The sequence below is a fragment of the Schistocerca serialis genome, chromosome 11 (genome assembly GCF_023864345.2).
Source record: "Schistocerca serialis cubense isolate TAMUIC-IGC-003099 chromosome 11, iqSchSeri2.2, whole genome shotgun sequence".
In the NCBI taxonomy this organism is placed as follows: domain Eukaryota; kingdom Metazoa; phylum Arthropoda; class Insecta; order Orthoptera; family Acrididae; genus Schistocerca; species Schistocerca serialis.
The window spans coordinates 153945753-153965110 of NC_064648.1; the positions used below are offsets into that span (position 1 = coordinate 153945753).

Consider the following 19358-nt stretch of genomic DNA (forward strand, 5'->3'; position numbering starts at 1 on the left):
CAACCACTATGTGCAGCTCTGCACCTAATGATTATATTGACAGTATACATTCCCAGAATTATTGGTAATGTTTCTACTGGAGTGGAACCAAATAGTCCTGTTAATGTTGAAAGTACACGTCACAGTTTTCATCTGTGTTTTGCTTTCACTCACCGGAGGTGCAACTGCTGGGCCTGTACACTCGCTGCAAATCTTACAGAGGTAATGAAAATGGCACTATGGTGTAAACTGACTGCTGGCAGTGGTAGCATATGTCAGCAGGATCGTTTGAAAACAGAAGGTGATTTATAATGATCTTTATGTTACAAGCTCAACTTTTGAAGGCTTTTATATAAACGAACTCTTAGCTGCGTAAGTGTAGTTGAGCTGTAATTATTGTTCTTTTTTCTACACCTTTCCATCTCAGTTTTCCTTAAATAATACCAGAAAATTCCAGAATAGATTTGACAAAAGGCTATAGTTGTAATTTAAGACTTTCCAATCCGAAGGCAAGTGGTGCTCGGCATTGCAAATTTTGTTTTTTCACTCCGATGCTCAGCTCTATTAGACACGATTTTTTGTAGCGCTCATGTGCTCCATTCTCAAATCTGACTGTGCTAGGCATGAATGCTGCATGGTCTGTTTTAAGTCACTGTTGAACTGTAGCAGTTGTGTTGAGGTAAAGGTTGCAATTAGTACATTCAAGTTGCTAGGTGTGAAATGGCTAGCTCTTCACACATAGCCCTTTATGAGGAAGAGATGTAGAGCTATTAGAGGAATGTTTGAGTGAAAATGAGAATGACTATGATGTTGATGATGATGACAGTGACCCTTTTGTAAACAACTTGAGTGAAATGGCATTGGAAACAGTCTGCCCTGAAGAGTTCCAGAAAATATCACACAATGAAAGGTTTTGTATTGTAATGATTAATGTGTAGCCTAATTGTTAGTCAGCAGTCTCACTGTTTCCCCAAAAACTCTCAAGAAATTCTGTGGCATGCTTACCACCCTGGTGGCGGTGATTTAAATAAGAGCAGACTTAAATGCCCCGTGTCTGCACTACAGAGTGCAAAATATGCTCTGGCAATTGCCCTCACAGGTCAGGGGAAATGAAAGAGTAAAGGAGTAGAGAGCTCCAGAATGACTAAGGAATGTATATACTGGAGAGTAAGTACACTATCTGATAAAAAGTATCTGGACAGCTGATTTGCCAATGTAAAAGGAGGTGGGAGGTAGAGAAGTAGTAACAGCAGAAACGGTCAGTCAGGAAGCTCAGTGACCTCAGTTGGATGTCTTCTCAGCAATAAGTCCATTAGGGCATTTCAACCCTTCTGAAACTACCCAAGTCGACTGTTACTTACTAGCACAATGACTGTGTGTAGTGAATTAAAAGAACAGAGTAAAATTGTTGAGCAGCTTTCTGTCGGAAGCTGAGTAAGGCTAGAGATGGTGCAAAGATCGATGCCATTGGACAGTGAATGACTGGAAATGAGTGATTTGGAGTGACAGATCGTGCTATGTGACAATACAGTGAAAGGGTTAGGATTTGAATGCCTGGAAAAAGTTGCCTGTTATTGTGTATAGTACAGAGGTGGTAGTGGTGGTGGTGGTAAAATATGGGTGTGTGATTTTGTGGGTAGGGTGTGATCCCCTTATTGCACTTATGGAGACAATAAAATATGGGTGATATGAACACAATTTACCTCATTGTGTACAGTAATGGTTCCGGGAGTATTGTATCAGCATGACACTACACTGTCATAAAACAGCTTCTCTAAGGCAGTGGTTTGTGGACAGTAACATTGTTGAAATGGACTAGCCTGCCCAGTGTCTAGACTTGAATCCAGTGGAACTGCTTTGGAGCAAGTTAGAATTTCGCCTTTGCTCCTGACGCTGACATCCAACATCACACGTCTTGGCTCCAGACCCTAGAATCTGACATAACTCAATATCTTTTCTAGTTTTTAGCTCTTTAGAAAGAACGGGCTCCCATTCCACCACAGACATGTTGAGGTCTCATTCAAAGTGTCCCTGGTAGAGTTCAAGCAGACATAAAGGCAAAGTATGGGCATACCCCTTATTAAATGTCCACTAACATGTGGGTAGATCATATAACTAATGAGGAGGTATTGAATAGGATTGTGGAGAAGTTTGTTGCACAACTTGACTAGAAGAAGGGATCGCTTGGTAGGACATGTTCTGAGGTATCAGGGGGTCACCAATTTAGTATTGGAGGGCAGTGTGGAGGGTAAAAATACTAGAGAGAGACCAAGAGATGAATACACTAAACAGATTCAGGATGATGTAGTTAGCAGTAGGTACTGGGAGATGAAGAAGCTTGCACAGGATAGAATAGCATGGAGAGCTGCATCAAACCAGTCTCAGGACTGAAGACCACAACAACAATGTGTGTTCACATGCTTTCGGTTAGGTTGTATATAAGAAATCAAAGATCCTTGAGTCGTGTTGGCAAGATATGTGGCTATTTCATTTACACAAACTTCATTTTTAATGCTGGTATGTGGTATCTCAAAAGAGCCTTTTCAGTGTTTGCAGAGGCAAGTCATGATTGCCCAATCTTCTCTTGTAGCATTAGCGAGGGTAGTCTTGCTATGTTTGTACTGTGAGTGACTCAAGGGAAGGGGAAACTACAGTCATTATATTTTCTGATGACATGCAGCTCCACTGTACAGCTTAATGATGATGATGGTATCCCGCTGGATAAAATATCCAGGAGGTAAAGGAGTCCCCCATTTGGATTTCCAGGCAGGTACTGCTATGAAGAAGAATGTTGTCATTTGGGGGTGAGGGGTTATGTGGGCTGTACTGCGGATATTAGAGACTTCGATAATTTAAGTAGGTCAGAGAATGTAAAAAGATAATAGAAATTGAAGTTGGTAATAACAAGAATTGAAGTGTGGTGGCAGGAAGAACATGATTTCTAGTCAGGTGGGTACAGAGTTGTCAACAAAATGTCTAATAATGAACATGAAAATAGCGATATAATTGAACTATTGCAAACAGCACTGTGAATGGATCATCACAGCCAAGATAAGCATTTAGTCAATACCCACTACAGCAGGAAAAGTAAAATGTTTTAATTTACATATAGTAATACCTTTTGGGTTGTCCAACATTTCTTTGTGGCCTTGTCTTTCTGCCTATTTCATCCTCTTCTGCCTTGACTATTTCAGGTCCCAAAGATACATCATAACCTCTGTTTTTTTTTTTTCCAGGTGTATCTCCTTAATTTTGTACCTTTCTCCAATTTCTTCACTTTTATTCTCCAGTCATAACCAGTAAATTATCATCAGTCCACATCTACTCATCAAAATGTTTTGCAGTGTAAAGTTTGATTTGCCCTGTACAGAATTCTGTCTGGCGACCTTTTTTTTTTTTTTTTTTTTTTTCCCCCCCCTTCTGTCTGTGTTCCATTTTTCCTTCTTTGTTGTCCTACTATCAAATTTCTACTGTATCTAACTTCGACCTACCTATTACCCTTTAAATTCACAAATCAACTTACCTAATTAGGGGGCCTAATATTTCAAGCTCCAACCCGTGGAGTACCATATCTGTTTTTCTTGATAACATGCTCTTGAAAGATCTAAATGGGAAAATATTTTACCTCTGGAATACCCGAGATGATGATGCCATCAGTTAAAATTGTGCAGTGGAGTTTCATGTACTCGGGAAATATAACAGCTGTCGTTTTCCCTTTATTTCAGCCGTTCACAGTACCAACATAGCAAGGTTATATTTGCTAATGTTAGGAGGTAGTATCAGCCAATCGTGCAGGTGTCCTCGTTTCGAACAGCTTCCTCGTCTCCTCGAAGTACTGGTGGAAGTAAAGCTGTCAGGATGGGTCGTGAGTTGTGCTTGGATAGCTCAGATGGTAGAGCACTTGCCCATGAAGGCAAAGGTCCTGAGTTAGTCATGGCCTGGCACACAGTTTTAATCTGCCAGAAAGTTTCAAATAAAGTTTCGTAAAACAGTTTGGCTTATTTAGAAAATAAAAATATCAAACAGATAGTGTAGGTGGTGCTGTGGCTAGAGTCTTACTGAGGCCAGTTCAGAACTGGTGAGTAATAATTTTACAGTTTAAAATTCGTGGACTTATTGCAAAACCATTGTCAGTTTCAACATGGACCCTTAGGAACCATATGTAAATCTCACTCTACTGTGATAAGTATCTGCTATAGGGAAGATGGCTTTAGACCATATGCCTTTCTCTGCAGAATTTTAGCTTTGATAAAGGCCAAGTGGTTCAGGTCATCTGCCTTGGCCTCTTGTGCTATTTTATTTCTTCTTCTTTTTCTACATATGAGCTGCTATGGACTAAATTTATTTTGTTTCTTCTTTGTTTTCTTGCACATTTCTCTCATTATTTCTTGATATTTCTCTCATACCTTTTCTGTCCAAGTGGCTCTAATGTTCTCTTGGGTTTTTCATGGCGACCTTTGGAATCTTGCAGTTTCTTTCTGAGTGGCAGTCATGGAGAGAAACAGGGTTTGCTTATGTGTCTTCCAATGTCTTTTCCATCTTTAATTTACCAAAATAAGTGAAGTCTTATTGTCAGTCTGTTGGGATTCATTCTTTCGATGTGGCCATTGAAAACCATTCTTCTTTTCCTAATCACGTCTTTAATTTTTTTCACTGTGTTTATAACGCTCACTTATGTCATCTGTTGTGTAGTTATAAACTCCCAAAATTTTATATATTATTTTCTTTCAGTGGTTTCTAGTGCTTCCAGTGTCACCTTTTTGTTCAGAGTTAAATATTCTGCTGCATAAAGTGTGTATGGGCGAATCATTAAAGTGTTAACATATTCCGGTCACTGCCCTTAGAAACTATGAGCGCACATTTAATGCTCTAACAGTTGGCACTCGGAGAATTTCCGAGTGCCGCCTCCTTGAGTTTTATTGCAGGTTGCTGCACATTATATCTGTGCGATGACGTCTGGAATAGAGTTTTTTGTACTTGCAGTACATCGGACGACTGCTAGATGGTGTTTCTGCCTCCTGTAAGCACTATGTGACTCAAAAAAGGCACCAAAACAATTCCCGCGCATTCGTTGTTGCAGTGTGCTTCTGTAGTTCTCTTTAACACAAACGTTTGTTGTAAAATGGGGGACAGTTTGACTGAAGAGGGAATTCTGAGGCTGATCGAAGAATCTGGATCTGAAATTGATGGTGGTGATGGGTTTGAAACTGAAAATCGTTCTTCTGGAATAGATGGTAATTATAATGCTCAGTCATTGTGTTTAGGAATCACAATTACATTATTGGCAGTTTCACTGACTCATATCAGTTATTTGGAAGGTAATGAGTGCTACGAAAATGAAAATGGGCCATCAGATGTATTAGAAGAGTGTGAAGCTCCCATTCAACAAGGCAGAGGCAGAATACAACAACAGCAGGAGTCACAAAGCAATGTTGTTGTGTGAGTAAATGATGATGATCAACATCAGTTAACGCTCTTCGAAGGCTTAAGTGATGTCTTGGCACCTTCGAATGTCAAAAACACTGAATTTGACTGTTGAAGTGTCTTAATTGACGCAAATGTCATAAACAGAAACAGAAATGAACCACTATGCAGCAGCAACAATTTCCAAATTGTGGAGGCAAAATAAGATAACTTCCAGGGAGACCAGATGGTGGTGTGAAGAATGTAGTGTAGGATTGTCTACCTGACTGTTTCAAGCAGTACCACACAGACAAATTTTGCTCAATGAAAAAAATTGTGTAAATTCAATGAAATAGTTTTCTACATTTATTTTATAATAAATTCTGATTTATTGCAATTACAAACTTTTTTCCTACTTCTGAATTTTCCAGTTTTCAAAATATAATGATTCTGTTAGTATGTGATATCTTTCAAAAAACTTTAAACAAATGTTGAGATTATCTTTTGGTCAGGAGCCATGCAAAAAAGGTGCAAAAATGTAAGACTTATAAGGGGTTGCAGCAGTCCCTGTGGCCCGACTACAATTTGTTAAGTTTTGCATTGAGGTACACTGCTTTCTTGTTACACACAAGTGTACTGAGGTAGTACGCTGTTTCCATCTTATGAACTTTTGCTTCAATGGATTCTTTCTTCAAAATCTCTTGTTCAGTTACTTCTCCCAGTTTTTCCATATTTAGTTTTCACCATCATGGAGGCAGCCTTAATGTTTGTCATAGATCAGTCTTTCTTGAAGGAGCTCCGTAAGCCTACTTTTTCAGTAGTTCTATCTTTCTAATGGTTGTTTTCATTAAGTTTGGAAAATATCTAGGTCATCTGCGAATGCTAGATAGTTTATTTGTAGGCTGTTCCTTTCGTAACCTAAACTAACTCCCTCATTAATTTGGCTTTCTCTTAATGACATTCCCCATTCTCTTATACTTTTTCCGGAAAATAGTTTCAGAACAGTGAGGAGAGACCATCTGCCCGTCAGTCCAATTTCAATCTCAAAACCTCTAGAAGTTTCACCTTTAAATTTTACTTTAGAATGGGTGTCTTTTAGTGTTTGCTTAATTAGAGCAGTGGTTACACTGTCTAAACCCAGTTCATCAGAATTTCAAACAGCAGCTTCATACTGACTGAGTCACAGGCTTTTCTGAAGTGAGTAAAAGTGATTTAATAATTTTTAGGGTTTCTTTTCAGATACATTATGTTGACTTAAGTTGAGAATCTGCTCTGGATGTAATCTGTGTCTTCTAAAATCATATCGATACTCATTAATTGGAGAGTTGTCATTCTGCCGAAATAAATAGTGCTTTTGGTGAGATTTTATAGGTAACCGGTATAGTTGTCGTGGTTGTTTTGTTGTATGAGGCCATTTCAGAAAGTAACTGTCATTCTAACGTGGCACTAGTATTTGTGCGAGAGTGCTACCATCATCACATCTGCATGTTCTTTGATTCAGGAAGTGTCCAGCTGTGAAACTATGAACCTCTGTCTTACGTGGATTAGCTTGTTATAACCTCAAAATACAAGCACTGTAATAATAAATCCTGCGCAGTATGAACAGTAATCAGATTTGTTTCAGTGCAAGATGTTACAGTAGCAGACATTCATCAGCCGTGAACTGTATATGGTCCAGATGAATGAGTGAAGGTGCTGAGTGGCAGTGTGACAGACTTTTTTTTTTTATTTTGTGGTAGAACAAACTTACCGGATGAACGGATGAAGAGAGGAGAGGTAGGTCTTCTGTTGTGAGAAATGATCTTTTCAAGAAAATTTATAACAATTCGTGAAAATCAAAGATTCACCATCTCTGAATTGTATGAACAATTCCTGCAAATTTATCATATTGTTTGTACGGGGTTGTCCCCAGTAACTTTGGCTATCGAAAGTTCTGTACTCGGTGGCTACTGAAATTTCTCACAGAAGTTCGCAAAACCAAATGAATGGGCTTTATCTTGGACTTCCTTTCATGGTACAACACAGGAGGAGATTTTTTGAAGAGAATTGTAAAGGATGACTGGGTGGCATACGTAAGTGCCGGAACGGAACAGCAGTTGATGACATGGGGGGATACAAATTCTCCGCACAAGCCAAAGTAAGTTTGCTAAGCTTTGTCATTGAGGTATACTATGACGGCTATGCTTTTTGGGATGCCGAGGGTGTGTGGAATGATGATTGCTTCAGTTGTATACTGTGAAACTTTGAAGACACTTCAGCAAGCCATTCAGAATAAAAGTCACTGTACACTGACATATGGTGTTACGTTTTTGCATGACAATGCTTGTCCCCACAGTGCTCAAAGAACTCCATAGGGATTTTGAAACAATTCAAATGGGACATTTTTGATCATTGCCACACAGCCCAGACTTTGTGCCAAACGATTTCGTCTCTTCGGTCACATTATGTGGCACGCATCGCAGAACTTCGCCAATGACAGCAAACTTGGAAAGGCACCCAAGTGGCAGAATTTTGTGAATGACAATTTGTAAATTAGTGAAATGCAGTGACTAATGCTGAAATTTAAATGGTGACTTTTTTGAAAAATAGCAGAAAGCTGTAGTTTCAAGGTGTGTGTGTATATATGTATATCTCTTTCCATGCAAGTTTTTGTTTACAGCCAAATGGAACTTACTTTCAAATCACTGTAGTAGTGGTAGTAGTAGTAGTAAAACTGCCAATATGAAGTTGACACTATAGTGCTTTTATAAGCGTTGTCATATTGCCTTCTTTCGCTCTCTGAACTGACTTCCCAGCTACTCGAGGGAGCCCTACAGTTTAATGTGGACTCCAAATTATGGCTGACCTCATATTAACCCTCAAGCAGGTGTGCCTATATAAAGTGCGCCATCCACAAACATTTTCTTGTATCATTCCATTGTTTTACAGTTGCAAGCCAATACCTTTTCTTTCATCATTGCTTCAGTTAAGAAAGTGCTAAGTTGTGCTGTCATATGTCCAAGTGTGCAGCAGTAATATACAATAAACGGTGAACTAGGTGAGAAACTTGTGCTCCTGCAAGAAAATGAACCGGACTCCCATCTAGCAGCACAATCTTACAATGAGGCAGTTGTCTACAAGATAATTAGTAATCAAATAAGTAGATGGCTGGAATCTGATGCAACTGCACTGTTAAATCCTTCAAGTGGGTCACTGCTGAGAGGTAACACTTGTACATGGCAACAGAGTGAGATAATGAAAGTTAATTTTATTGTTGTTTAATTAAACAGTGACTTAGCTCATGTAAGTTATTCACTATTTAACTAAACTGAGATTAAACTGTGATTTTGTTCGTACATGTTTATCTTGGTAACATAAAGATAGCTAAAGTTTGTGTGTGTGTGTGTGTGTGTGTGTGTGTGTGTGTGTGTGTACAGAGTATGTCCCATGCCTGCTCGAGGGTTAACAAACCCCGGAACAGGTGAAAGAAATAAGTGACAGAAAACCTAGGAATGGTTTAGGACTGACACACAGAACTTTGTATTTGTAGCCCCCACTCAGCAATCAGGCTGTTATTATTATTATTATTATTATTATATGAACTGAAAAAGGTAATCAATCTCTAAATATAATAAAAGTGTCACATTGTGTAAACAGAAAAATGTGTTATTACCTGTTACGGGCAAATAGGAAAAAGATCATGTAAATTGATAGCTTCAATAGATGTTTGGAAAAAGTATTGGATAACACGTGCAAATATTTCATTTTCAGAATGTCGGTAATGGACAGCAACATCATCAAGTGTCAGCTCGTCCACCTGGATTTCTTCTGGAAGTCAATAACAAATGACTTGCTGGAGAGGCAGGGGCGCCCCAACGCATTGCTCTCCTACATGCGGGACCTCTTGCAGCAGTGATGGCCTGCACTCACTTTTGGATTCAAACGCAATAAATAAATATTAAATGGCAGTCTTCAGCTGAATACAGCTAAAACAATGAACACCTCTTTATCTCCCATGCAGCAAATAATAATGCACTGCAAATCCATTCCAATTTTTTTCGCAAACAGTTGTTGTTTCTTTTATTATTTTTGAATCAATTAATACACTTGAGAATTTATTGCTTTTAATTTATTAGTGTTCATATGCGAGTATTTAAATCAAAGTTCATCTTTTGTGTGTGCTGTAACCTGAACTTGTTTTTACCAGTGGAAAAAAGCACCATTAGAAATTAATAAAAAAAATTACTAACAGCAATTCTTGTGTATGCCAATGAAAATACTTTACCAAGAAACAGCGAAAATAAACACAATAAATACTAAAAATGGCCCAAGTCTTCAGCTGAGTACAGCTAAAACAATGAACAACCTCTTAATTCCCATGCAGCAAATAATAATGCACTGCAAATCAATGCCTTTCCCCCCCCCCCCCTTCTTCCTTCCAAAGAGCAATTAACTTAATTTTCTGAGTGCCCTTGTGATCTCTGGAAACTCCATAAGAATTAGAGTAGTCCATCTCTCTCTCTCTCTCTCTCTCTCTCTCTCTCTCTCTCTCTCTCTCTCTCTCTTCACTGTTGTGTGTTGTACAGTGATATAATTTTGTAGGAACATTGAGTAGCATATGTGGACACAGTCTGCTAAATGTGTTACGAACAGAGTTGGCTGTAAAGAAGTAATAAATTTAAATGTCATGAATTTTTAGTTTCACTGCATAAACAGCAAAAATGTAGTGAGTGATAAACCTTTTTCTCCCCCCCCCCCTTTCATTGCCTTGTGGGGGGTGTAAAGGAGAAATTTTATATAAAGGTTTGATATTGTGTGGGAAGTTTGTTGCACGTCACTAAATGCGCTTCTTCTCAAATACTGGAGAGAGTGCATAGCTGTACATTGTGTAACAAATAGTGTGGCAGTATGGGTTAAACACATTAAAGATTTTATAAGCTTTGTATTCCTTACTTTGCACTGTATCATGTAGCATTGTATCATATAGCATCAACTAATAAAAGCATTTTCACAAGTATGATAAAGTTCAGACATAACATTCCTCGAACATACTTCCTCAGGTTTCAAGCTGTCTCACTACCAGATTTTATAGAAATTATTCCAGCTGGTTAGTTATAATGAACTGAAATGCCATACATGTTGCTGCAATTATTCACACATCTCATTGTTTTACATGCTATCTCCTGAACTAAGACAGGTGGGGTTCTTACCCTCATAGCGATTGTTGCCTGAAAGTAAGGGACGTGTGTGGTAAGTTTCATTGAAATCGGTCAAATGATTTAGGAGATATGGAAAAAACATACACAATTTTTACAGTATGTATTGATCCTATTGTTATATGGAGAGGGTGAAACAGAAGATCGGAAACTCATTATCTCAGTTACGTGTCAAAACTGAATCAAAGTTATTAGTGGTGCCATTATCTGCTTCAGCTTCTCCTGTGTTAAGACACAGAATGATTATGAAATTCTCTCTGTCTCACCACAACTGTGTATTAGATGTCCGGAAAAAAATTACCTGCTCTACTGTAGGATTCGTTAATGGTAAAGAAATAAAATAAGTTGTTTGTACCCCATGTATATCTACATTATTATTACGCACTGTCTATTTTCTATGTTTTTGATTCCGTTTGAATACACAAATGATGTGCCCTTATCCACAACCGGGTGAAGTGGTGCAGGGATTAGCACAGTGGACTTGCTTTCAGGAGGATGAAGGCTCAAACCCGCTTCCAGCCATCCAGATTTACCTAAATCGGTCCTGATTTCTTACCTCATCCTTGACACAATCCAAGCTCGTGCGCCGCCTCTAATGGTCTCAGTGTTGACGGGGCATTAAACCCAATATTGATTCCTTCATCACCATGGGCCGAGAGCAAACACACATACGACACCTTCAGATGTTTTTCGAACGTATGTTGATGGCCTCGAGTGTGTAACTCTGCAGACACGTAGGAGGTTGTACAAACTATCTTCTCGCATTCATTACTGTAGTACACCACCCTTGGAGTTCAGCTGTGTCAGTCTCGAGGAGCGTGTTTTTCGCAGTCTGGTGTCGTTGACGGAACAGTTTTCGGAGAAATCCTCAGTGACTGCTTGGGGTCGGTAGTAGGTGACGAGCAGCATTTCAAATGTGGACTGCCTTCAGATGTGACACACGCTGCACACATTCTGATCAAAAGTATTCGGACACCTATTAGTGCGAATTTCCATCCTTTGCCTTTATGACAGTTTGAATTCTGTTTGGGACAATTTTAATAATGTGTCTGAATGTTGTTGAGGAATGGCTGCCCATTGTCTCCTAAGACCTGAAACTGGGGAAGATGGTGACGATAGATCAGTGATCTCTATACTCCCCGGATGTAGAACTCTGAGATCAGACAGCAAACTTCGGAGTGTGAAAAAAATTCCCATCCAACTGTACGTGATAAAGAATTCATTTATTTCTTGCTTAGAATTTTATATTAATATGCAATATAATAGATGTATTTTAATCAAAGAGCGTTTTCATTTTCCATTCTCATGATGTTTTGTGTCGCTCATGTTGCAGTTTAGCAAGAAACAAAATACAATCAATCATCTTTGACTGATACACTCGACAGTTGAAGCTCGACATCCGGATATTATAGAGATAAATGTGTCGGATGCTGTGTCTAACCCATTGCAGTGGTATTACATTAGGTTCAGGTTGTGACACTGGGTAAGTCAATCCATTTCAGGAGTGTTATTGTCCAGAAATTGCCTCGTGAACAGTGCTTCATGACAGATTGCTTATACAGTCAGTCACCATCTCAAGATGGTTCTCTACTGTATACAGTGCACAGAGGTGTAAAATGTATTTGTAGCATGCATATAATAATTCCAATCCCAAAGAAAGCAGGTGTTGACAGATGTGAAAATTACCGAACTATCAGTTTAATAAGCCACAGCTGCAAAATACTAACATGAATTATTTACAGACGAATGGAAAAACTGGTAGAAGCCGACCTCGGGGAAGATCAGTTTGGATTCCGTAGAAATGTTGGAACACGTGAGGCAATACTGACCTTACGACTTATCTTAGAAGAAAGATTAAGGAAAGGCAAACCTACGTTTCTAGCATTTGTAGACTTAGAGAAAGCTTTTGACAACGTTGACTGGAATACTCTCTTTAAAATTCTAAGGGTAGCAGGGGTAAAATACAGGGATCGAAAGGCTATTTACAATTAGTACAGAAACCAGATGGCAGTTATAAGAGTCGAGGGACATGAAAGGGAAGCAGAAGGGAGTAAGACAGGGTTGTAGCCTCTCCCCGATGTTATTCAATCTGTATATTGAGCAAGCAGTAAAGGAAACAAAAGAAAAATTCGGAGTAGGTATTAAAATCCATGGAGAAGAAATAAAAACTTTGAGGTTCACCGATGACAGTGTAATTCTGTCAGAGACAGCAAAGGACTTGGAAGAGCAGTTGAACGGAATGGATAGTATCTTGAAAGGAGGATATAAGATGAACATCAACTAAAGCAAAATGAGGATAATGGAATGTAGTCGAATTAAGTCGGGTGATGCTGAGGGTATTACATTAGGAAATGAGACACTTAAAGTAGTAAAGGAGTTTTGCTATTTGGGGAGCAAAATAACTGATGACGGTCGAAGTAGAGAGGATATAAAATGTAGACTGGCAATGGCAAGGAAACTGTTTCTGAAGAAGAGAAATTTGTTAACATCGAGTATAGATTTAAGTGTCAGGAAGTCATTTTTGAAAGTATTTGTATGGAGTGTAGCCATGTATGGAAGTGAAACATGGACGATAAATAGTTTGGACAGGAAGAGAATAGAAGCTTTCGAAATGTGGTGCTACAGAAGAATGCTGAGGATTTGATGAGTAGATCACATAACTAATGAGGAAGTATTGAATAGGATTGGGGAGAAAAGTTTGTGGCACAACTTGACTAGAAGAAGGGATTGGTTGATAGGACATGTTCTGAGGCATCAAGGGATCACCAATTTAGTACTGGAGGGCAGTGTGGAGGGTAAAAATTGTAGAGGGAGACCAAGAGATGAATACACTAAGCAGATTCAGAAGGATGTAGGTTGTGGTAGGTACTGGGAGATGAAGCAGCTTGCACAGGATAGAGTAGCATGGAGAGCTGCATCAAACCAGTCTCAGGACTGAAGACAACAACAACATCCTGCATTTAGAGTTTTCTTAAGCACGATAAGGGGACCACACCCTCACCACGAGAAACGCAGTTGTACTACAAGACCATTTTCTCCATACTTCACTGCTGGCATAACACACAATGTGTGGTAACATTCTCCAGGCATTCACCAAACTTACACCCTTCCTTTGGACTGCCACCGGCTTAAGTGTGATTCATTTCTCCAAATCGCTCATTTTCACTCGTCTGTTGTCCAGTGGAATCACCCTCTGCAACACTTCAAGCATCACTTAGCACTTAAGACAGAAATTTGTGGCTTACAAGGAAGGAGCCGCTCGACTGTTGCAGCCGTTCTTTTTATATACAGTTGTTGTGCTAGCTGGAACCACCCTCGACAATGCTCGATGTTCCCTTTGCCAGTACGTGAGATTTTCCTAGTTCCTTTTTAGTGGGGGTTGTTGAAAAGCTGTTTACTGGTACTTAGATATCTCGACTGATGATGAAAGTCAAACAAGGGCAGTGTATTGTTTTATAATTTATGCCTTAATTGTGGTGTTTGAAAATAAATGAAGCCTTGGACATTAACAGTGTTGTAACACTGGCATGTCAACACTTTTACATACAATGTATTACTAAGATTTGCTTCTTTCATTGCCCTCTACTTGCCCCTTTGTTTCTACCAGTATCAGTAAAACACCATGTGTAAACAAAATATATGCTTTGATTACAGACACACAAGTATTCTCAGAGAAAATGACCAGAAATGTACCATTTGCATGTAACATAAGACTGAAGATCAGATCACATTCAAATCTCCCACTTCACTTTATGCACACAACAGAGACAGTGAGCTCTGATGTATGCACTCTACAGGAGCTGTGGCACGAGCACTGTTTTGAGTACACAGACAAGGATTCCTCATCAAAACTTAATCTACCAAGTCCTCTCTCCAACTGCTAGAAGCCCATAATAGGAATTGTGAAACGTACTGTATGTACACGAATAATCTGCACATTCTTTTTTTTCCGAGTTCAAGGACAAGAAACTGGGGTGCATGGATTAATTGTAATAAGGTCGATATTGCTCTGCCTCCAAAATAGGTCCCGTTATACTATAGCGTTGTTGCAATATGAGTCTGCGACAAACCAGTAACACGTTACCACATGTTAATTTGTTAGTTATGGTTTCAAGTTCCCATTATCAATCGTAATATTGCAGAAGCAGAGAACACATTGAAAACTGCGAAGTGGGAAACTATGTAAGTGAGGGTTGTATTCGCAAAAAAACTATGTCGCTTCAAGAATTGAACAGTAATTGTTGGGCATTTAATGGCCAAAAAGCAAAGCAGCTAGTAACACAACACTTTTTTTTTTCCTTCTGAAAGCAGGTTTGTTAATGTAGTATTTCAGTAGACTATAGTATTGTCCATTTGTTTAGCTACAAAATCCTATTTTTGAACGTAATCTCCATTCAACATGACAGCCTTACTGAGAGTGCCTGTATTCCTGCATGGTACCAGTCAGATTCAGATCCAACATCTTGCTGCATCAATAACCTCTCAATCATCGACGTAATGCTTCCCATGGAGAGCATTCTTCATTCGGCCAAACAGAGTGAGTGAGTGAGTGTGTGTGTGTGTGTGTGTGTGTGTGTGTGTGTGTGTGTGTGTGTGTGTGTGTAAGTAATATTTCCAGTGGTAATAGTTTAAAGAACTGTTTGTCCCAGAAATTAATTAATACTTGCTGCCACCCCCTCCCCCGGTATAACTGTGGCTTAGAGACAGAAGTTCTTTTGATAAGTATGACAATTGCATCTTTTTAAAGGAACCTGTGGACCAATGATGCAGCTGCTTAATGGGTTTGAATGTAAGAGGTTTCAATTTTGTCTGCTAATTATAAAGAAAGTAACTGAGATACCAGTGGAGGTAAGTGAAGTTTCTGGGTGTATGGAGCTGAGTGCAGCACTAAATAAGCAAAGTGTGGCCAAGATACCAGCAGCCATTTTGGATCTAGAGTGATTCTGCTGCTGTGTTGATTGCTACAGGATATTACATAGCTATTTTTATTAAAGAAGTGAGCTGAACTACCTCACTTCAAACTGGCAAGCAGAGAAAGGTAAGCATTGTTAGGTCAGAAAAGATTGTTTTTACAAGGAAAAAGCAAAGCTGAGGACAAAGATAAGAATTATGCAGCAGTTTTCATTAAAAAAAAAAATTAATTTGGAATAAAGTAACAGCACCAGTTGCAGTTTACCTTAATGGTAAATACAATGACCAGTTTTTGCTCCCAGTGCCATTATCCAGTGGTTGTGTGTCACGCATCCTGAGAGAACGTAGAAAACTGGTAAGATATGCAAAGTGGTGGCTCTTGGAGGAGGGGCAAGTTACATTGTGTGGCTGCTGAGGGCAGAAAATGTAAGCAGAGTAGTGTCAGCTGCTTAGGCAGTATCCGTCTTGAGTTGAGCCTCTATGGACTGTGGTAACAACCAATTTCATTTTAGTGTACAGGTCTTGTTCTTGTTCCAGCTTTGTCTTCCTGCCAGTATCTTCTGAGCCCACCAAGAAGCGCCTGTTTTTGCTCTTCAAAGGTTCTCTCCGTCTTTTGGATGTTGATGCCATTTTAAAACCTCGGTAGTTGTCCACCAATCTTCTAAATTTGTTCCTGTCAGGAATTTCTCTCTGGGATACCAATCTGCCTAAGATCTTTTTCACATTCTTCGAACCATCTCAGCCTTGTTTTCTTAGATTGGATGAAATTCCATATTCTTTTGGTTGGTCATAAAATAACCATCGTCGCTTCTTAATGGATGCTGTGAAAGGTTCTGTCCTGCTGTACAAGTCCTCATTTGCCCTCATTCGCCATTGTCCATCAACCCATCTAGTACCTAAGATTTCCCTTAATATCCTACACACTCGCTATTCCAGCCGCTCAGCTTGACCTCTTCTGTTCATGGTCAAAGTTTCGGGCGCATATAAGCCCTCAGGTTTTACAACTGTATTATAATGTTGGAACTTGGCCCCTATACTCAGACTTTTTGCTATAGGCTTTCTTTGTCAGTTGGTATGCCTGGTCTAACTTCCTCATCCTGACATTAATTGCTTCTTCTTCTAATCCATTCTCCTGAATGACTTAACTGAGATACCTGAAATTCTTAACTCGGCCGATTTTTCCCAGATTGGTTACCATCCATTCAGGTCCATCACAGATGTTAGTCATATATTTTGTCTTTTGAATAGAGATCTGGAGACCAACTTTTTCAGCAATTTCTGACAGCCTATTGACCTTGTTGACCGCTGACTCTCTGTTGTTAGCAAAAATGGCCAGGTCATCCGCAAAGGCCAAGCAGTTAATGTACACCTCTTTGTTCTTAGGACCAAGTCTGAACTGCTTTTCATATGTTTCTTCTTGGGCTAACAACTTTCTCCACTCTTGAATGACCTTTTCCAAGATGCAGTTGAAAAGGATTGGGGAAGTCCATCTCCTTGTCTTACACTTATTTATTGTAAAGGGTTTTGAGATCTCACTCATAAATTTTATTTTTGACACTTTGTTAGTGAGTGAAAAACAACAAACGTGACCACATAGTTATTTCCTCCAGTTTTTTTGTACCCGATGATGTTTTTCCGGTTAAAGATCTGTTCTGGGTAAGAACGGCCCTTTCAGAAACCAGCTAGATATTCCCCAATCAGTTGGCCAAGATGACCTATTCTGTTCTGTATTGCTTTGGAGAGAATCTTATATGGAACAAATACTAATGAGATGCCCCTATAGTTACTGACATTCTTTTTATTGCCTTTTTTGTGTAGAGGATGGATTAAACGTGATTGCCATTCAGTTTGTATCATCCCAGTTCTCCAGATCTCCTCAAAATGTTGGACTAGTACATCTAGAGTTTCATTATCTGCCAGCTTCAGTAGTTCCACCACTATTGAATCCTCTCCAGCTGCCTGATTATTCTTACGGTTTTTGGTGATCTCTTTGATCTCCTCTTTACTAGGTGGAGATGAGTTGGGTTGATTGGGGCACATACAGGGAATCTTTCTTTCAGTTCATCACAATTAAGTAGGTTTTCAAAATGATGAGACATGATCATGCATTTTTCTTTGTTGATCAGCCTGAGCTTTCCATTTTCATCTCTAAAATAAAGACTAGGGCCTTGGTATCCTTTCAAATTCGACTTTTGAATGTCTGATAAAAGTCTAAGGCATTGTTTTTCCAGAAATCCTGATCAATCAGTTGTAACTGCTGTTTCTCATACAATTGCTTAGCCCTTCATAAAGTTCTGGCTGCATATTTTCGAAATTCACAGAATACATCAAAATTTGCAGGTCTCTTGGTCAATTTCCACTTTTTCCAGGCATTTGCTCTTTGGGCCACCACCTCATCACAAACCTCATCCCACCATCTACTCTTTAGCTGTCAGGATTGCAGTATTAGCTGCTTGTTGGATCTTGGGAGGTGATGTCCGTCCATTTATGAGATTCAAATGTCAGTTGCTGGTGGTTTTGTTCCAATACATTTTGATCGATTTTCGGTTTTCATGGCCTTATCGAGAGGGATGAAATTCATTTTGATCTTGGAGAAGTAATGATCCAGATCAAACTGGGCACCTCTCTGTACTTTTAACATTCATTATTTCCTTACTTGCTGTCCTAGAGATTGACAATACTACTGTTTGCTAATAAAATAAGTTCTAGCTAGAGTAAATAAGCCTTCAGGGTGCACACAAGATGGCAAAACACTCAATGACAGCACAAAAAAGGCTAAAACTGTAAAAGAATGTCCAGTACATAACCAATAAAATAGAATATGCTGATGAATTTCTAAGAGAGGGAGAGAGCAGAAACTGCACTTATATATTGTTAATGGACTTGGATGCAAGACTTAAGAGAGACATGATTACAAAATTGTGAGTGTGTGTTGTAGAAAGATACACAAGGATGGTGGGATAGGCATGTATATCCGAAATAACATTCAGTGTGAAAACATTGACTGGTTTGATGAACTCGGTGTGGAGGTACCTTTGAATCAGCAGCAGTAAAAATTAACTGTACATCTCACCAAATAGTGATGTAAATGAATCAAGTAGCAGATGTGAACATTTAAACTGTAATGTAAATTATCTTACATATTCTGATGTGTTAACATTGCTACAACCATATCTCTAAAAATTCATTACCAACCAATAACACCTGATTCATAACCTTGCATTCACCATGCTTAAATTTAAATAGTGAAAAATGAAAGCTATCTCATAGAGCTCTGTCTGTAGAGATTAATACAGACCACAAGATAAGTTCTGCATAGTGACTTATTCCCATACAAAAGAAAAATTGGCCGTAATAAGCTCAAGAGAACCTTGCTCCCAGAGACTGGCAAAAGTTGTACAAATTGAATGCTATTGATGAAATGTGGGGCTATTTCTATGAGAATCTTAAACTTCCTCCAGAAATCCACAAATTAAAGAAAAAATGTGAAAGACCTGTTCAGAGACTGAAATCGCAATACTCTGTAAAAAAAAAAAAAAAAAAGAAAAAGAGGCAGAAAAACATACAGGGAATTCCTAAAACTCTAAAACCATACTATTATGCTGAACAGGTAAGTGAATCCAATAATGTTAGAAAAGTGGTCTGGAAGATAGTAAAGAAAGTGAAAATAGAGATTATCCAGACTGCAGTAATTAGTCAGCTAGAGACACTATGTGAGGCCTTCATAAAACATTTTAGTGTGGCATGCAGAAAAGAAAGTGATGAAACAATACTACAAATAAACTCAGTTGGGATATTTCTGTAATTCATTTTTCCTAAGGAGTGTAAGAATATGAAATTATGAAAATAATCGCAAAACAAAAATAAAAC

The 19358-nt window shown here is 38.8% G+C and overlaps 1 protein-coding gene across 2 annotated transcripts in view; it reads left to right on the plus strand.

The window, feature by feature from the left end:
* The window catches only part of LOC126427015 (uncharacterized), a 77109-nt gene extending 66751 nt beyond the window's left edge, over positions 1–10358 (plus strand). For both annotated transcript variants that reach the window (XM_050089164.1, XM_050089165.1), the window contains exon 6: positions 9133–10358. In XM_050089164.1, coding sequence (XP_049945121.1) covers positions 9133–9277 — 145 coding nt within the window. In that variant the 3' untranslated portion in view covers positions 9278–10358. The remainder of the gene's footprint in view (positions 1–9132) is intronic.
* Positions 10359–19358: the final 9000 nt, after the last annotated feature.